This window comes from Anoplopoma fimbria, chromosome 14 (assembly GCF_027596085.1).
Source record: "Anoplopoma fimbria isolate UVic2021 breed Golden Eagle Sablefish chromosome 14, Afim_UVic_2022, whole genome shotgun sequence".
NCBI lineage: Eukaryota > Metazoa > Chordata > Actinopteri > Perciformes > Anoplopomatidae > Anoplopoma > Anoplopoma fimbria.
This window is the reverse complement of record NC_072462.1, coordinates 15,342,426-15,362,246: the sequence shown is the minus strand read 5'-3', so window position 1 is coordinate 15,362,246 and position 19,821 is coordinate 15,342,426. Positions and strand designations below refer to the sequence as shown.

General features: G+C 40.8%; 1 protein-coding gene across 2 annotated transcripts; it reads left to right on the top strand.

The window, feature by feature from the left end:
- The first annotated feature begins 995 nt into the window (after positions 1-995).
- LOC129101987 (endoplasmic reticulum metallopeptidase 1) lies at positions 996-19,818 on the top strand. 2 transcript variants are annotated; one of them, XM_054611882.1, is made up of 16 exons: positions 996-1,319; positions 3,835-4,139; positions 6,212-6,339; positions 6,486-6,591; positions 7,331-7,477; positions 7,586-7,678; positions 10,060-10,272; positions 10,519-10,739; positions 12,861-13,035; positions 13,434-13,624; positions 13,988-14,140; positions 14,583-14,785; positions 14,928-15,043; positions 15,299-15,462; positions 15,897-16,012; positions 16,092-19,818. In XM_054611882.1, the coding sequence occupies exons 1-16, from the start codon at positions 1,045-1,047 to the stop codon at positions 16,102-16,104; spliced, it is 2,619 nt and encodes an 872-aa protein (XP_054467857.1). In that variant the 5' UTR covers positions 996-1,044; the 3' UTR covers positions 16,105-19,818. The 2 variants fall into 2 exon arrangements, with proteins under 2 accessions (XP_054467857.1, XP_054467856.1); XM_054611881.1 differs by having other exon boundaries at positions 15,897-19,818.
- Positions 19,819-19,821: the final 3 nt, after the last annotated feature.

Sequence of the window (19,821 nt, the reverse complement as noted above, 5' to 3'; positions counted from 1 at the left end):
TATACAAAATGTACATGAAAACATCTCGTCTGCAATTCCTTTCTCGTCCACACGGTGTCGACAAAGCAGCTGCAAAAACGTCTATACCCCAGTGTCAAATCATATCATCATAATCCCAATTCAGACGGCAAAAATGTCCCTCGATGCTGCAATAAATATTGTTGACGTCTTTCTTTAGAACTATTTATTAACACAGTTAGGAAATATTTCATATAAAGCTTAATAGTGCTTTTATGTCCCCATTATTGATTTTCCAAAAAGATCTAAATCAAACTCTGCCCATGGAAACCGCATATTGGAAATCAATTAAATACATTTCTTAGTAAATGTACCTTCATTTTTTTTTTTTTTTTTTTTTTTTTTTTTTACAAATGTATGTGATACCTGGGTGCTCTTAGACATTAAAGTAGCGTTAATATTCAAGGAACCAGAAGAGAATGGGTGGACAAAGACTGATGGAAAACATTAAATGCTGCTTGATAATGATCATGTTGCAGTAACATGATATATAATACGCTCTGACCATTTAGGGACCATTTTGTTTGCATAAAAGTGTGTTGTTGTTGAAAGGAAAATATCTAGCCTTGTCTTTCTTTTATTTTTTTAAATATTTTTTTGTACATTTTGCTGATACTTGCAGGGCTATTCCGTCGGATTGCATTACTGTACAGGGAGGTTCATTGAGTTCATTTTAAAGGAGCAGTCTGACATTTCTACACGGCGTCAACAAAATCATTGCTTACTTAATATCTACTTTTTTGTTTTTTGAGTTTTGCTTTGAAACACAATTTTGAACTGTTGGTTTTTGGAATAAAAAGAATAATTGTTCCAGTTACTTATCTCACACAGAGCTCGCATGGTAGAGATATAAAAGCCAGAGTGAAAAAAAAAAAAAAAAAAAAAAATCTGTCTCAATTTCCAATCGCCTAAAACCGGCCGTCCGCCCTCTCATTGAAGTTTGTCCCTCAGTGCGATCCGTCGGCCGTTCACAAAGCAGGGACGCCTGAGAGCGACGCTTGCAGCTGATGTACCGCTGCCTCAAACATGGAGAGCGACACCACAGTCCGGAGAATAAAACCCTTCGGGACACAGAATTACTCGGTGCAAGATAACGACGGTTCCCGGGGCCGGTGCGGCGATAACGGCTACAGCGGGGACCCGAAGAGGAAGCCCGAAGTGAGCCTGTATCTGCTGCGGGAAGGGCTGGCAGCCTCCCTGGTCTCTGTGTTTATTTTGGTGCTGTGGGGACTCGTTCACTTCTCCTTACAGCAGCTCGTCATCGGGAAGCCAACCGGCGAGTTCAACGCAGTGAGAGCCAGGTGAGAGTTTACCACCATGATCACTGCAACATGTCTGTGTCTGTGGCAGAGCCAGGAGCTAACCTTTCCTCTAGTTTGGCAACAGACCCGCCTAGAAACCACTACCGGGTGTCCCCTCCACCTCCACCTCCACCTATTACCTCCAAGGTAACCTGCAGGACGCACAGGTGTTTGGCTCAGGAAGATAAGACGCACAGCCGCCGCTATGGATGATCTTTAAAACCATGCAGCCTCCATAAAGTCATAATCTCCTTCACATGTCCATATATATATATATATATATATATATATATATATATATATATTATAATCTAATGCTATTATTCTGTAAACTAGAGATCCAAACCTGCAAATGAGAATGGAGCTTTTGGCATGTAAAGGTAATACGTGGCAAGTGTATATGTAGCAACACATCATTCTGTAAGGCAGTTCAACATATTACGCCATTACAGGACATGCATTACGAAAACAAATCAAAGCAAAAGGGAGTGGGCAATCACTGAGGGATCTGACTTCACATCATTTGCTGTTTTTCTTTATATCATCTGCATTTTCTTTGGGTTGGCTGAGCTTTTAGTGGGAGAAAACAAGCAACATGAAGATCAGTTTGGGGCTCTGGGAACCTTCAATGTGCATTTATTACAATTCTATGACATATTATGGACTACATGCTCAATCAATTATTTGAAGTAGTGATATTGAGGATTTACATCGCCGATAAAGGCATCAGAATGAAATCCCTAGCCCAGTTGATGCCCTACTCCGATTTTCGACAGCCATTCAGGATAAGTCTATTGATTTGAGCTACAATACAACATTTTGTTTGAAAACCAGCTGTTTAAGTGTAAGTTACTTTATTACCTCACAAATGGTGATAAAACGGGACACTGGTAACCTTTGTTAAGCAGCCTGTGTGACTATAAACAACATTCAACCTTCTGTTCTTTCCACGAAACTGTTACATTTACGATTGCATAGCTTAACAGTGCAACATTTTTAATCAGATTTTTTTGCTTTATGAAACCAAATCTGAGGTCTGCACTGCTGCGTTTGCTATTCTTCTAAGTGCAGTTGCCATCAACTGGCTGGTTGCTCTATAAATGAGTTTGGTATACTGCGTTGAGCTGATTAGAACTCCCAGCTTCTTTGGTCACAATCATGACTTTCACGAGTCCATGAACTATGAGTCTGAGCTTAAAGCTATGCCTTTTATGCTGCTGTAAAAATGAAATGAAAGCAGCAGTTCAGACATCTTCAACGTCATATGGTTCCACTTTGTCTCTACAAGAAAACAATCTATCAGGGAGGACTTTGTGACTTTCTAGAGCAAAATCAAAGGGAAACAAAACACTTTCTGTATTTAATCCATGCTTGTAACAGTTAGACTTTAACACAGGGCTTCATCCACCATTATGTTTAGATGACAGACATTTTTATTTTGTCACCTTGAGCATCCGCTAGCACAGCAGCAATTCTGCTGGTGTGGGCAGTGGATCTAACATTGGAATTAATTGAGCATCTGCAGTAAACAACTCCAACAGCAGCTGCTTCTGCAGAGAAGAAGATGAAAAGCATCTGTGTTTTATTGCCATATGGGTTTCTTGGCTTCATTTCCTGTTTCAGTATCCTGAGGGAGCCGGTGCAATGACGAAGAGGATCAGGTCAAAGTAATACAGAAACATGGCCTACGGTAACATGACTGGGTCAGGACTTTTCTAAGGTCAAACCTAGTCACCTTAAATTTTCCATAAGAGGAGTTGACATATTACGATTTTTTTTCTGACAATATACAGCAAAGTATCCATTCTCAAAATGCAGTTAATGGGATGCTGTGTTTTTGGAGCCACCAATAAAACAAACTGTCAAATCAAACTTAATAAAACCTCATTAAATCATCTGTATTGGAGCAAAAGCGCTCACACAAATATTTTTACAATAATCACATCGAGCATTCCTTTCATTTCAGGGTTGCATGATCGTTCAACTGACATTTTAAAAAAATGCTCAAAAAAGGTCAATGATCTGCTCATAAACCAGAAATAGGACCGTGTTTAAGTGGGCTAACATTTAAGATGATTACATACACATCAGAGTCCATAAAGATATCTGAACTTAAACCTGGTATCACTTCAGCTCTTCACTTAAGTGTCAGCAAGCAGTAACGATTGTAGAAGTTTTGATTCTACTCTCTTGTATGTATATCTATGCACACAAACACACACGCACAAACAAACGCATGCAAACACTGTGTGTGTCTGCAACCATCTCAGCCAGAACATCGATGTCTTCAGGAAACATATTCGACCTAGTTTAAGTTTTGAAACCTCAAGGTGGTTTTAAAAAGAAAACCATGGACTGTGCCCTCTTACATACATACACAGTCTTCAACAGAAACATTGAACTGCAGGTCATTGATAAGATCTGCTGTAATGTTATGATGAAACATGTATGCTTGGTCTGTTTATAGTTAAACGGCATTACAATATTGTCTTTTCACTCTTTCCACACAATCTAGACAGCACTTGGAGCAAATCACCAGCGTCGGCCCTCGTCCAGTGGGCAGCCGGGAGAATGAAGTCCTGACGGTGGGCTATTTGTTGGAGCAGATTGAGAGCATCCGGGTGGAGACGGCAGCGGGCCCCCATCAGATCACGGTAGACGTGCAGCGTCCCACCGGCACTTTCTCCATTGACTTTCTCGGAGGCTTCACCAGCTTCTATGACCGTGTCACCAACATTGCCGTCAGACTAGAGCCTAAAGGGGGGTCGCAGCATCTCATGCTAGCCAACTGTCACTTTGACTCAGTGGCCAACAGTCCAGGTACGACAAACTTCCTCCTTCTCTTGAAGAAATTCTGTCAACTCTATGTGAGCGCTTAATGAAGGCACTGTGGTTGAGCTTTAGGTGAACAGATTGTGCACTCAGTTTGCATGTAGGTACATGCAGAAAACAAACTCGAATTACCAGAATGGAAAGAACTTTCAACCGTCAAGCTTTGAATAAATGAAAGAGACTAAACATAGGAGCAATAACACCTGAATAGTTGATCTCATCTATCTTTTTCAACTGATTGCAACTTCAACCCCTCAAGTGCCAACATTTGTATCAAAAATTGTGAAACCGTGGTTTCTCATTTGGGGTTTTATTTTTGTGTCCTGCCCTGTGACTGATCTGAGGAGCACTTTATAGTAAATTCTTGTTTTTTTGGGGGAGTTGGTTTCATTTAACCAGCATGGCCCTAGGGAAGGCTTCGTCAATCTACTGGTCCAACACTTTAATCCGGACTGAAATATCTTATAAAAAAAAAAAAAAGATTAATGATAATCCTTTCAACAGAAAGGATTATCATTAATTTTTATACAGACATTCATGTTCCCTAGAGGATGAAGCATACTGACTTTTGTGACCCCCCCCTACTTTTCTTGTAGCACCACCTCGAGGTTCTCATTTGTGGTTCACAGTTAAATATCTTGACAACTCCTGGGTGGTTTGGTGGGAAATTTGTTTCAGGTGTACATGTTCCCTAGGAGGAATTGTAAACTCCGATCCCCTCATTTTTAATCTAGCGCCATCATCAGGTCAGATTTGTCCAATACCTTGGTTAACAACCAAATACCTGCATGCTGAGGTGAGCTTATAGCTTTAAGCACCTCTTTGCCACAGTGCAGCCTCTCAGAGTTTCTAGCTTTGCTGCAGCTCTTTTCCTCACAGTGTGCACAAGCCATGGGTTTGCAAATTCCTTAGCTGTTTTATGATGATAATACCCTCATTGGGGTCCAATGTGCACTGCAGTCATGTTGACCACACAAATTTAGCCAAAATCAGAAAATGTAGATGTCTTAATTGCTGTAAGCAGCAATCAGGGGATCACAGCTAGACTGCACCATAACAACAGTGATGTTGATGATAGATTGCATATTATGTAGTCATAATCTCATAGTCTTGTGTTGATTCAGGAGTTATCACTATTTCACTCAACAACCTTGAGCAGGTTTGGGAATACAAATGTGCACACAGCTTCGCCTGCAAAAGGAAATTCATCTGTGAGGTGTGGACCAGGAGGGAACACACATTTTCATGTCCACTGCTGCTTGCCAAGCCTTTGATTTATTGGAATTCTAAACATTTGTCCGTTCTTAAAATAATAATGCAAAAAAAAAAAGAAAATAAAGAATGACCATGTAGTGCATTGTCTTGCACATATTTTTTGTCCACACGTGTTTAATGTAGGTCCAGGGCAAACACGGGTCAGTTTTAAACTGATTATCCAAGTAAAAGTTCCTACAATAAACTGACTTTTGTCTATAGGGACAAGGATTAATATGTAACTGGCATAAGTGGCAGCGCCGGGAGCATAAATGGTAGCCAGACAGACAGTGAACCGACTCCCACCCCCACCCCCTAAACGCATTCAATCCAGAAAGCTGGAGCACATGACTCTCTGATCTTTAAGCATTTTTCCCCCCCTTTCTTCACATTTATTCTCAGTAAATTGTGTTGACCTGTCTAATCTTTCTGCGTCACATGCCCGGTTCACATGCTCTTTTCCTCTCTTCTCTTTATTACCCCTTTTCCTTTGTGCACTCGCCGTTATACAAGCAGTCTGGGAGCTGGGTTGTTACCAGCTAGCCGCATTCTTCTCATGTTTGCACTCAGAGCCTACTCCCTTCATTCTCATGTGTTTGCAAATTATTATTATTATGTTATTCTGATCACCTGCATGTGTTTTAGTCGTAATCTCAGGACAGTTGGGTGATCTGTGTGAACATTTGCATGTCTCTGTCTGTAAATGTCAGACCAAGCTTGCTTTATACAAATGTTAAAGACAAGTAGCAGCCTGGTTTGTGCATTTTTGACACACACACAAACACACACTGGTTTCCTTGTCTTAGGTGCCAGTGATGACGCAGTGAGCTGTGCAGTTATGCTGGAAGTCCTCCATTCTCTGGCCAACCAATCTACTGCTCTTCATCATGGAGTTGTCTTCCTCTTTAATGGCGCAGAGGAAAATATCCTTCAGGTAAACTGAAGTGACAAGGATGTGTTTAATACTTTGGATTATTTTTTTTTTTTTTAAACTTTCCTTTTGGTTTTTCTTATTTTCCTCTGTTACATTCTTACTTTCTCACTAACTCTGTCTTTGTTTCTAATCATTCTCTCCATCAGGCCAGTCACGGTTTCATTACTCAGCATCCGTGGGCCAAGCAGGTGCGAGCCTTTATTAACTTGGAGGCTGCAGGTGTTGGGGGCAAGGAGGTGGTTTTTCAGACAGGTACTGTACCCAACAAACTGTTTCGGTTTGTTGATTTTCCTCTGGTTTCCTCTGCAATGATTAAACCATTAGTTGTTAACTATTAAATTAAATGGCAACTATTTTGATAAATGAATGATTAAATTGGTTTATATAATCTTTTAATCTTAAAATTGTCTGATTCGAGCCTCTTAAATGTGAACATTCTCTGGTTTCTTTACTCCTCTTTAACAGTCATTGTAATATCTTTAAGTTGGTGATAAAATAAGACATTTGAAGATGTCATTGGGCTTTGGGAAACCCTGATCAACGTTTCCACAATTTTCTGACATTTAGATCAAACAACTAATTGAGTAATCAAGAAAATATGTATTTGCAAACGTTTTTTTGCATTATGTACCTACAGTGTATGTCCTTGCTCCAACCATCTACCTTCTTGCAGGCTGCCACTATCCCTTATCTTTATTGATTACTAGCTAGCTGATTATGATTCCTGAGGTGCCTGTAACATTGTATTTATATAAAAGACATTATCTGATGCAAGTACATGGCACAACTGGTATGTGTTAAACATTAAACCAGCTTAAAAGCCTACATCACCAAAACCACAAACAGCTAGAGGTTAAACCAGCAGGAAACAGGGTTGGAAACCCCCATGATACATCGTCTTCTGCAGAATGATTCTTCTTTGTGCCAAAACCTAGGAAAGTGAGATAACTCACCAATATGTAAATTGCCTTTTCGTCCTGTTCCCCAAAAGGTCCCGAGAACCCGTGGCTGGTCCAGGCCTACGTCCATGCAGCCAAACACCCCTTTGCCTCTGTTGTCGGTCAGGAGGTCTTTCAGAGTGGAATCATCCCCTCTGACACTGACTTCCGCATCTACAGAGACTTTGGTAACATCCCAGGTAATGCTACACAATGTTCAGATAACAGTATATAAATTACTAATGGAAGTATGAAGCAAAGGTCTTTTATCTTATTTTGTATATACATGTATTTCATTTTTTTTACAGGCATTGATCTGGCTTTCATTGAAAACGGTTTCATCTATCACACCAAGTACGACACTGCTGACAGGATCCATACAGACTCCATACAGAGAGCTGGTAAGCAGCACACACACACACACACACACACACACACACACACACACACACACACACACACACACACATGCATCTACGTATACATGTAAGTCCAACAATTAAAATAGGTGTCAGCTTATGCTTTAATTATTGCACTCATTGCAAAATAGCCTGTGTTGGCTGGTGGGTGTGTCTGACTGTCAAGGAGAGAGCGGTCACTGCAGCAGCAGACTGGTGAGGTAAAAACAGCTGCCAATGCTGTTTTTTTTTTTTTTTTTTGTCACAGACACAAACACGCTGTCCTCTCGTGCATTATCCCCCAGTTTCAGACTGGTCAATACTCTGCTGATCTCATTCTTTCCTTGAGAACTAAGAAATGCATACATACATACATACATATATGCATACATTGCAGCCACAGCCCTTTTACTGCACTTGCCCTCATTTACTTTGTGCATCTGTGTTGCTGTTGTTTTTGCTTTACTTAGCAGAGAATCCAGTCAGTCAGCACTAAAAACCTGAGACAGTCTTTTCCCCTCTCCCTCAGCAGCTGCTGGACATCTCTCCCCTTACGCTGTGTACAGTAACTCACAATCAAGGGCATGAATTATTAGGGAGCCAAAGTGAGATTTCAGAGGTAGGTAGACGGTATTTTTAGTCGGTTCAGAAGGAGGTAAAGCAGTTTTGTTAGGTGGAGAGTAGATACAGCACAGGGGGCAGTGGAGGAGGGAGATACACCTGTAGCTCTGCTGTGCTGATGCATGGGATGAACACAGCAGGTTCTCAGCCAAACCCCATCTTTCAAACTCCTTCTTTTACAGCTCTCCTTTTCAACAAAGTGGGGGAATTCTGCAAGGCTAATATTGCTCTTATATAGATTTACTTTTGTTCAATTCAAACCTGGATCTGTTTGTAGATATGATATTATGTTGAAATATAAACAAAAGCAAATGTTACTGTGGAATTCAATGATTACATGTGATTTTTTTTAATAGTTTTGTCATAGTGAAATTCAGAGAGGAAAGTTATAGTTGCATCACAAAGCAGAAATGTTTGGCTAAGCAGTGAACCCAACATGAACAAGTAGAGGTTGTATACTCAGTTGTTTACACTTTTAGGCCACAGTGAGCCTACCAGGCGGAAGAACAATGGAGCTTTGTCGTGTGTGTGTGTGTGTGTGTGTGTGTGTGTGTGTGTGTGTGTGCGTGCGTGTGCGTGTGTGTGCGTGCCGTTAACTGCGCAGACATGCAGGCAGCAGTACATAGAGCAGCTCAGATAAAAGAAACTTGGCCTTGGGCGGCGAAAACACACACACAGCGACCTCTTACCGATCCTTCAAATAGCCAGATTCTTCATCTACATTCAACACATGATTGTAGCCATGCAGTCCCCTATGTGTCCCATATACTGCAGTATAACTGTTGAATAATAATGAGAGGCCATTTAAGCCATACATCAGAGTTGCCCTCACACACACACACACACACACACACACACACCACACACACACACACACACACACACACACACTCACCCACATACACAATTGTACTCTTGGCACAGTAGTGCTTGGGGCATAGATCCTATTTGTTCTCACAGATCATTCTCTCTCACAAACACCAACCACCCTGTGGTGCTGATCTAAGACACACAATTGTGTTCCTGAGGGAGATTGTGCAGCTTATCTTGCATATCCTGTCAAGAGAAATAATAAGAGTATAGTTGTGGAAATGGAATTGTAATGTATGTGTGGAAGAGTATTACAGGGAAAATATAAGTATTATTGTACATGTAAGAGGGTGTAGAAGTGTATGTGGGAGTAGATGAAACGTCTTCCACACATCTTTCTGTTTATACTATATTTACCAATTTAATGTAATTTAACTGTTAATATAACTGATTGTTAGGCTCAATACACAGTAAAACACCTTCATTTACTAGTATCTTGTTTAGTATTTACACAGTGTTCACATGCACATGGTCTCATTGCTGCATAAAATACTGTCTGGGTGGTGATGTGGGAGTGACAAAGGCCATTACCTCAGCGTAGCCTGTCTGCTGGTCAGAAGGTTGTCTGAGTCATCAATAAACAGTCTACTGCATGTGATGCATCAGCTCTTAAAAGGATGAGTCTCTTTTGTCATATCAGGTTAACACTTTCACATTCAGTCATGTTAACCATTTCCTGCCTCTGATTGTAGGGGTAGAAAAACAAATGGTGGAAACCAGGAAAACCACAAATGAATACACTCAGTATTTACTCGTTAGTTTGTCCCTTCCATGAATTCATATAGTCTCCCGTACAGTCCTGGTTTTTATTTAGGATCATGTCCTGCCGCTTTATTGTTTGACATTTCAGCTTTGAACCACTTCAACGTGAAATTCACTTCCTGTATTTTCAGGCGACAACATCCTGGCGGTCCTGAGGTACCTGGTAATGTCAGAGAAGCTGGCAGATTCCTCAGAGTATCGTCATGGCAACATGGTATTTTTTGACCTGCTGGGGGTGGTTGTGGTGGCCTACCCATCCCGTGTCGGCACCATCCTTAACTACATGGTAGCCGCAGCCACCTTCCTCTATCTCGCCAAGAAAGCCTCTCTACCAGGCAATGGGGGTAGGTTGCCATTTCCTGTGTTGGATGCATGTTATGTCATTTCCTGCACTGGATTTGTGTGTTGTGTGTTTTCTGCTTTGTGTTTTTTTTCAAATGTTTTCTTGCAAACTATAAGATTAGAATTATCCAATCCCAATGTGTGAGGCTAAATCCAAATTGACATTTCATTTTACTGTAGAAGACTTTCATGAGCTTTTTCTTGTGTGTTAAGTCTTCATTCACAATTCGTCTCCATCTCTCTCTAAGGTGGACGATATCTTCGAGACCTGGCCTACGCCACAGGTGTAGCAGTCCTGAGTTGGTTCGTCACCCTGCTGTCAGTACTGATAGTTGCTCTGCTTGTGACTCTGATGGGCCGCTCCATGTTTTGGTACGACCACTTCTACGCCTCCATCTGCCTGTATGGGTCCGCTGCCACGGGCAAGATGATCCTCATTCACACGCTGGCCAAGAACTTGCACTATGGAGTAAGTGGAGGTTTTAATGTAGAGCTTCCTTTAAAGGTATAGCTTGACATTTTGGGAAAAAGCTTTATTTGCTTTCTTGCAACATGCCCATATCCACCTACAAAATCCAATTACCAGCACCCCTAAAGGTGCTGCTTCCTCCAGTGTTTATGCTAAGCTAACTACCTCTTGGTTCCAGCATCATAAAGAAGGGACAGATATGAGATGAGAATTAATGTTGTCAATCTTTTTATTTAACTCTTGGCAAGAAAGCAAATAAACCCATATCCCAAAATGTCTATCCAAAGACTTAGATTGATCCAAAACAATTATTTTTGTTGAATGAAACATGTTTTTTAATGTGAGAGTTTCTTATGAACGCAGTGTAGACTTTGTTTTAGGCTCTGTACGATCAACTCGGTTTAACACTTAACTCTTTAACTCTTTTCCTCCATGGCATTTTTTTATTGATTGAGGCCACTATTTACTTGAGCCTCACATCTCATATTGACTCGATGAGCTCACATTTAATGGGGACTAAAGTGCAGAGAGGGGAAAGCCAAACGGTTCCTCTTCCTTCATGGTGATTTCAGAACAGGAGCTCTTTGTGTCTGATTATAAAACTGTAGAAGTTTCAGACCAGCAGTCATCTCTCAGAACATCATCTTTCACCAAATAGTGTCTAATGCTGAAAACAAATCAACATGTCTTGCTGTGGTTGTCCAGCTATCAAATATTAGCATCTCTACCTGCTGATAACAAAGCCTATACTTGCAATTCCAGAGGCAATGTAGGAGCAGCTAGTTGCAATTCAATTGACATATTGTATGTCTGATATGCAGTAATAAGCGATTATTTGAGTTTAAAACCATCACCGAAAGTATATTTTCCATTATGTTCCAAATGTGCTTATTTATATTGATGAATTATAATAAATGTAACTGGATCCAATTCATTATATTCTTTTTAAAAGTGGACATAATAGCGGATGTTAATTTATTTTATTCAATAGAAATGTCAATTAAGTTGGTTTTTTTAATTTCATTTATTTAGGTATGTCTAAACTGTAGTTATTACCATTGATCAATAACTTTTAGCTAACAATTTCAACCATTTATCAGTTAACTTCAGCTAATCGTTTCAACTTTTCTGCTTGTCACTAACAATTTCTTTAGCAATCTGAAATGCATCATTGTTCAAGTGTTATAGCTGACTAAATATGTTGGATTTTTTTTTTTTATTCAGTCATCAATTCTATATCATCACATTAGCTACCACAATATTTCCACATACTCTCTGGCAACTACCAAAGTATCCCCTTTCGCTGCTACAAGAGAGTCACTGTTCTGGTTTAACCACAATAACTCTGAAGAAGGAAATACCAAATATTATCACCTCTTTGTCTGCAAAAGTAGAGAGTTGAATTCAAAACAATGATCTGTGTGGTTGTAGTCAAGCAAGACCGGAATCTGTTGTGCAAAGCTTCAACTGGGGATTTATTGCCGGCAGTGATTTGAGACCGTACACTACAGATTTGTTATGCGTGTGTGTGTGTATCTGAGCGGTTTCTATATAAAAGCTGGTAAATCATTCACCCAAAAGGCAATGTGGGTGAGGAGCTGAGTGCCTCTCAGTGAAGCAGTGATCTGGATGTTCATTTTAATCGAACAATACTGCCTTGTATAAATGTAGGCTGTTGTGCTTTGTAAAGGAAATGTACAGTAAATTAAGTCAGTGAGTTCTTCCTGCACTGACGGATGTGTTCCTTTTTTAGATTAAGCATCAAGATACAACTGTGGCCCTGGTTTAAAGTTCCTGTTATAGGAACTGTCATAATAATTATTCCATGATCCTGTTTACTGTTTAACCACAACAGTCATGAGTTGGTGAATGTCTCAACTGCTGTGATTTTAGAAAGATTTAATGCAATACTATTAGTGATGGATTGTTAATGTGTATATAAGGCTCTTATTTGTCATTCCTTAACTAAAGCGATGAATTTCAGAGGCTGCGTATGTGATGAGTGAAGAGTACAAGCTGACCTCAGAGACATTTCCCCCCCCTCAACTGCACATCAGCTGATCAAATGTGCTCATGTATCGCTTGAATGTTGAGCTATGGTATGTGTCTTTCTCCATGCAGGGAGTCCGTTTGGTGGAGCTGGGGGATCTCTACTTTGACGTGAGCTTGTTGCTGTGGTGCTGCAGCTTGGTGTGGCTGACCCATCAGGGCCTCTGTTCAGCCTATGTGCCCATGCTTATGGTGGCCTTCCCCCTGGCCACCAAGCTGCTGCTGGCAAAAGAGTTTAAACATAGAGGTAAACACACAACTCAACTTACAATGAATGTAACATTTTTAACATAACATAGTTCATAGTAAGGAGTCATGTGTTATTCTTAGACTTGTGGACACTTTGGTTTATTATTTATAACTGGAATTTGGTATTGCCAGAGACAAAAGATAAAAGTATTGGTATGTTTTAAAAATATATATATTTTAATCACACAACTACTTCAGTAACGTTTCATGTGTTCAGCCAAGTTCAACACCATAAATGCCCCATAGAAGCGACTGTCTGAAAGTGTACACACATATCCCCATTTGTACGATACTCTGATGATACTGTTTGATTGGGTTTAAGAGGGATTCTTGTAGCTGTTGGGCAGCCAAAATATTCTTGATGGTCTGATCTGTAACTTCTCTATCTTTCTGCAGGAGCATCAATGAAGTACAGTGTGCTCTATATGTTGGGCCTTGCGTTGCCCTACGTCCACTTCATGTTCCTCATCTGGGTGGTGTTTGAGATCTTCACTCCCATCATGGGGCGCAGCGGTACCGAGATACCCCCTGAGGTGGTGATGGCCTCCCTGGTCACCCTGGCAACCATCTTCCTCTCCTCCTTTTTCGTGAGTATTCCCACACATACAATGTATTTAATAAATCTTTCTGTCAGAAGAGTCACCTTGAAGTCGTATTGGGTAGTTTATACAGGAGAGAATAAACATGACCAAACAGAGCGGGTTATTGACATTAGTTGTTTGACTTCGGATAAGCAAACCAGCGGCTATGTAAAGTTGATTGACAGAGTGGTTGTACAACTTTTTGTAAACCTTGTAGATAGAGGCTTAGGTTATTTGTCTCAATAGAATATTTGTATTTGATAAAAAAGTTACTTAGAAAGAACATTATCGGTGAAATGGGAGATATTTTCTGCCGTGTTGATTGTTCCTCCACTCAAGTAACATATTTTATTTCTCTGTCTGTCTCAGCTGCATTTTATCTACTTGGTACGGAGCACTAAGTGGATCCTGGCTGGTCTGGGTTCAGTCTTCATCTTCATGTTCCTGATGATGTCCTGTGGCCTCCTCTTTCCTTATTCAGACAGTCCAGACAGCCCGCGGCCAAAACGAGTCTTCCTGCAGGTTACTTTTTTTTTCAATTTTGGATTTTACTAGTTTTCCAATAAAAAAGTTACACTGATTGTGGGGAAAAGCCCCTGGCTCCTGCAGAAGTTGCTAAATGTTTTAGTTTGTTCTCAACTGACTGAATCCTGCAGAGCAGCCCCTGCTTGTAGGATTAACATCTCTTGTTGGGAGCAGGTGAAATACAAAGCCCCTATAGAGCAGTTTTTTTCTAACTAGGACAATGAACTCATACGTCTCTCCATGTGTTTTTATGATTGGATAAAAGTGCTCTGAATCGAATCCTCTACCTGCCGATGTAAATAACATAGAACTCTCTTATGTAATTCTGGCAAGAGCAGAAACTCGTTGTGTAAAATGTCTTTAGAACAAAGCAGGTTGAAGGAAAATGAGCGCTTCAAAGAAGTAATGAATAAAAAATGTTCTATCCACCCTCCTGCAGCATACAACACGGACCTTCCACAATCTCCAAGGCCAGGTGGAGAGCCAAGACTCCGGTCTGTGGATCAACAGTTTCGACTTCACAGGCATACAGCACATCACACCCCACATCCCTGAGATCAACGACAGCGTTCGCACCAGCTGCCGAGAGGACCGACCCTTCTGTGGCTACCCCTGGTTTCTGCCTGTGAAGTTCCTCAGCAAGTCAGTCACACAGCCTTGGAGCTGACAGGATTTTTTTCTCATTCTCTTTTTTATTTTTTATTTAGTTGATGTAATCCTCCTCATGTGTAGTTTTTCATACTTAATGTTCTCCCCCGCCTCACGTATTTTGGTCTATTTGCAGGAAGAACTGGTACCTCCCTGCTCCAGAAGTGTCTCCCAGCGCTCCAGTGGAGTTCAGCCTGCTGTCCAGAGAGGAGACCAAATGGGGGACGATCAAGATGACCTTCAGTGTAAAAGGTCAGGAGCACTTCTACACAAAAAACACTACTTCTTTTTAGGAATTGCTGGCAGAGATACAACAATAATAAAGGCTTTGCAACTCAACAGTGTTGCAGTGCAGACAAATCTTGGCTGACATTTCATCACATTCAGTTTTGGGTTTCTGGTGCCAAGCAGTTCTTTAACCATTAAAGCACAATCACTGTCACAGATCTGTCAATAATGTGATGCATACATTTTCCAACTGGCTCATGTTGATGTGTTTGTGTGCAGGGCCCAGCCACATGTCCCTCTATCTGATGCCTCATCGAGGAGCCAGCCTCTCCACCTGGTCCTTTGGGGACGGGACCCCTCAGTTCGACCTGAGTGGAGAATATTTCGTCTTCTATTCCCACGGCCTCGACGCCCCCACATGGATCTTCTGGTTTGAAATACAGGTACTGACTGCAGCTTGCTCTGTACTGGAAAATATCAATTACAGCATATTCTGCTGACAGACTTTGACGGACTGAAATTCAATCATCTCTTTTTTCATCATTCTTGTTATTCCTCACATATCTGAATTTCAGCAAAATGTCTCTTTATCGCCTCAGTCAGTGATGTCTGTGGGAGATAAGCTCATGTGAAAACCTTTTAAAATCAAATCTGTAACACCAATTGAATGGGTTGAGTTTCCAGCTCCATGACCTTCTAAAGACTCTTTTCAAATCCATTGCATGAGCTAAAACACATAATAGCAGCATAATAATCAAGCTAAAGACAAGGTCATTTTTCTTAGGGCCTGAAAAAACCGCTGGTCTGGTTCTGGCCCCCTCACATGTTAACTGTCTGTGCTGACATTCATGGTGTTCTTTCCCCCCCCCCCCGTCAGCCTCCCAGAGACCCAGACCCATCAGGTCCTGAGGGGATGATCTCTGTTGCCATCTCCACCCACTATTTCTTCGGGCAAGACAGTAGGACTGCTCAACTGGAGGAAATCCTCCACAGGTTTCCCACATGGTCTTTTCCTTCATCTTGGGTCAGTACCTACGACATGTACCGATACTGAGGATGCCACACGTTACAGGGGCCGGAGCTGAGAAGAGCTGAGGGTTCAGGGGCCCCCAGAGACGGACAGAAAAGATTTAAAGGAACAATACTGAGGATCAGCCCTGACGCCTTTTTCCTCTCTGACACATTTCAACACTTCAACACACACTCCCGCTCCCTTCCAGCCTGCCTGAGAGACCCACATCACTGTGTCAGTAGGCGTAGTAGCTAACCGAGCAGGAAGACGCGGTGAGATACTCCAGAGGTAAGCTGATCAGGGAGCTTACAAACGGACTAACTCGACGGCTGAGGAACCGGTAACCACAATATCGTGCTCACTGCTGCGTCAGTGAAACAAAAAGGGTTTAAGTTTCTTTTTTCTTTTTACTTAATCTGTTGTGCCTTTGCTTTACTCAATCCATCTAACTCCCTTCCTCACTTTCAATCTTGCTCACTTCCTCTTGTTCTTCCTCTCTCGTGCTTCCTGAATGAATAACGTTGCATGGCTGCTTCCCCCCCCGCCTCTCTCTTTATAAGCAAACCACTCAGGCCTGGACATGTCACTGGCTCCCTGGGCAGAAATTAAACACCACCACTATCTGAACTGTAGGTGTAGTAACATACTGATGGGTCTGATGGAAGGGGAAACTGTTTTTTGTTTGAACCATTCTCCGACTTTAACTGGAAACTTTGACGATTTCAAAGTTGCTTTTCATCAACACGCACTGAGCAAATAGTTTTTGTGTAAACGGTGAAATTGCTCATCATTGCTCAATAACACCACTGACTTGCAGCAAGTTGTACCCATGTTATTCCAACAATGTGCTTTTAATTGTCAGAGAATCTGGCATGCAGAAGGCAGAAAACTGTGCCTGTTAAATGAAGACAGCTGGCTAAAATAGAAATGCAAACGCGTCTTTTAAAAAAAAGGTTTCGCTTTCCTGAACTTAACTTAAGGCAGAGGGGCAATTTTGAAGTCTTTTTTCCGCCTGATGTGTATTGATATTGGGCTTGATCAGACGAGAACTCACAGGGAAACGAGGACCTGTGGCGGTCTGAATGTCCTGTGATTTAAGATTATTCCCCAAGACTTGAGGTTGACTGGGTGAAAAAACCAGCAGTGCAACTCCACACTCATTAACAGCATCAGTGTCAGTCAGCTTGGTGGAAGTGTTTGTAATTTACATTTGCAGCTACTGTAAAAAGCATCTGTACTTGATTTCGCACTTGACCTCTGCAATGTGCCAATAGCTGTCTCCAACAGCACCAATCACATTTCAATGACTAATCGAGAAAATAGTTGTGACCATAAAGAAGATTTATAAGACTCTACATCTTAGCTGCAGATAGGAAATAACAAATCTGTAAAATAAAGTGTGATATACAGATAGTTTAAGGTGAATGAAATTTGTTATCGTAAATAACATGTGCTTTGGATAGACGTTAAAGCATCAAGACTGAGCTGTAAGAAGAAGGTAATTGTATAAAGAAGTGATAGGTGCTTCTATCACTTGTTAGTCCACCCTGCTCATATACACTTTTCAGCTAATTATCAACCCAGAGAGGAGTTGCACAATGCTAAACTGTTCATTTACTGTAATTTCCCGCTCCTTCAAGTGGATGTAGGAATGTATAACCATGCATTGGTGCTGCTGCAGACAGCTCACACTAATAACTGTTGTCCACTCATTTTGTGGTGTGTTGCTAATGTTTCTTACATTTCACTTATCTCATATGGAGTTGCATCTTTGTTGCGGTGTTCTAGAGCCCAAGTATCACAACCGAGATCCAGTTAATATGACCTCTAAAGTGTCTACTTCACATAGTCGACCACCAAGGTTCAGTTAGGGCAGGGTTACACTAGAGAAGAAGTGGATTGTACGACATGTTGGCAACACTGTAAGGCGGAGTAAAAAGTTGTTAAGTTATTTGATCGTCTGACAGATCCTTCTGACGGAGTATTCTGGCCCCTTCAGAGTCACCACTACCTCCACAATGATCAAAACTCTGGGTCCTACACCAAGAGAACAGCTATTCATGTTCTTGTATAGACTGGTTTGAATGTTACTGCTGGAAAGATTTAAAATAATTTAGCAAGCTAACGTTAGAGATTATTTTTGGATGGATTATAGAGCATCATCATGTTTGTCTGTGGGCTAGTGTTGTTTTTCTGCTAACAAAGTAGAATGGTTCCCTTGATTTTTTTGAATCGCACCTGTGTTATCAAAAAAATATCAGAGTAACCGTCCCTGCGTTCAGAGGAAATATGTTAAAACACAAACAAATGTAACATAGTTGCTTGTTGGTAGTTTGACTCCTCCTATACGTTATCATAGGTGGCTTCAGGTTGCAAAGACTTGGGAGATCAACTGAGCAAAAATGATCTTTTGTCCACTTTGTTACACCCGGTGACGTGTCGTTGTGATTCATGTCGTCCGTTTGGCTTCAGTCACACACAAAATAAGATATGCTGACATGAAGGAGGCCTTAACATTTTGCTTCCAAAGACACAACAAAATGTTTACTGTTGTGGACACAAACGTCTCAGTGGTCTTAAAGCTTTCAGGTGCTGCGCTGTACAGTTTTTTTTGTACATGAATTGTTGTCTGTTGAAGAGTTTAAACTTTAAATTCCATCGCAGCCTTCGACAACACTTGAAAACAGGTCGCCCTACTATGCTACTTTTTTTAATGCACAATGTGCAAAAAGAAGTCCTTAAAGTAACCTACTCTAACCATCTGCTGAGGAAGACAGTGTGATACGAAAGCTCCAGAGCAGCTGGGCTTTTGGATGTAGGTGTGACACCAACACTGCTTTAAGTGACAGGGGACCATTTAAATCGGTTCTATTGAAAAGTGCTTCAGTTGACATGCAGAGAGGAGAAAAAGCTTTATTAATAAGTGTAAATGGTTATTTTTTTTCTAAAAATCTGTTGCACAGTGGGATGGAGTAGAGAGGAGTCTGACTTACACGCTGTGAAATCGCTCATCCGACGACGGTGCTCCCACTAAAGCGAACACAGAGCGCTGCTAGAGAGCTTAACCTTAATAAAACAAACTCCTTTTAGAATTAACTTCATTTTAATTGTTTGTGACAGATTCTAATGTTTCAATGTAAATCAGTGAAGACTGACAAAGCGCTGCGCAGTGTGTTTTTCTTCCACACACACACCTACACACACCTACACCTACACACACCTACACACACGTACACACGTAACAGACAAAGAAAACAAATCAGTCGAAATAAGCATTTTAGCTGAAATCTATTCTGGGAAACACATTGAAATGTCTTAATGCCTGTTGTTGAAGGATGTTCATTATTTTTTAAAAGATGTTTCATTTGTTAACAGTCTTGTTATAATAACCTGAACTGTGTTTGTCCAACATTTTTACTTTTAACCCATGCCCATTTCTTAACTGTTCTGGAAGTTAAATTAAGATGTTTTTTTTAAAGACTAAAATGTTATTTTTTTGATTGATTTGACACTTAAGTTCTTCAACTGCTGTTTGGCTTTTTTTTTTTTAATGCATATTTGTGATTAATCGAACAGTTGGGATTATTGGGATTGATCTGGTAACAGGGTATCCATCTATTAAATGGACGGGATGATTTAACATTATGCAAAAAGCTTGAATTAAATTAGCACTTGTACAGCAATTAAAATGTTTATTACATTGCCGTTGTTGTTCTATTTAAAACATGTCATTCCACTTCATGTACACACAAACGGTAGATCAGACTATATATAGAAATAAAGACAAACT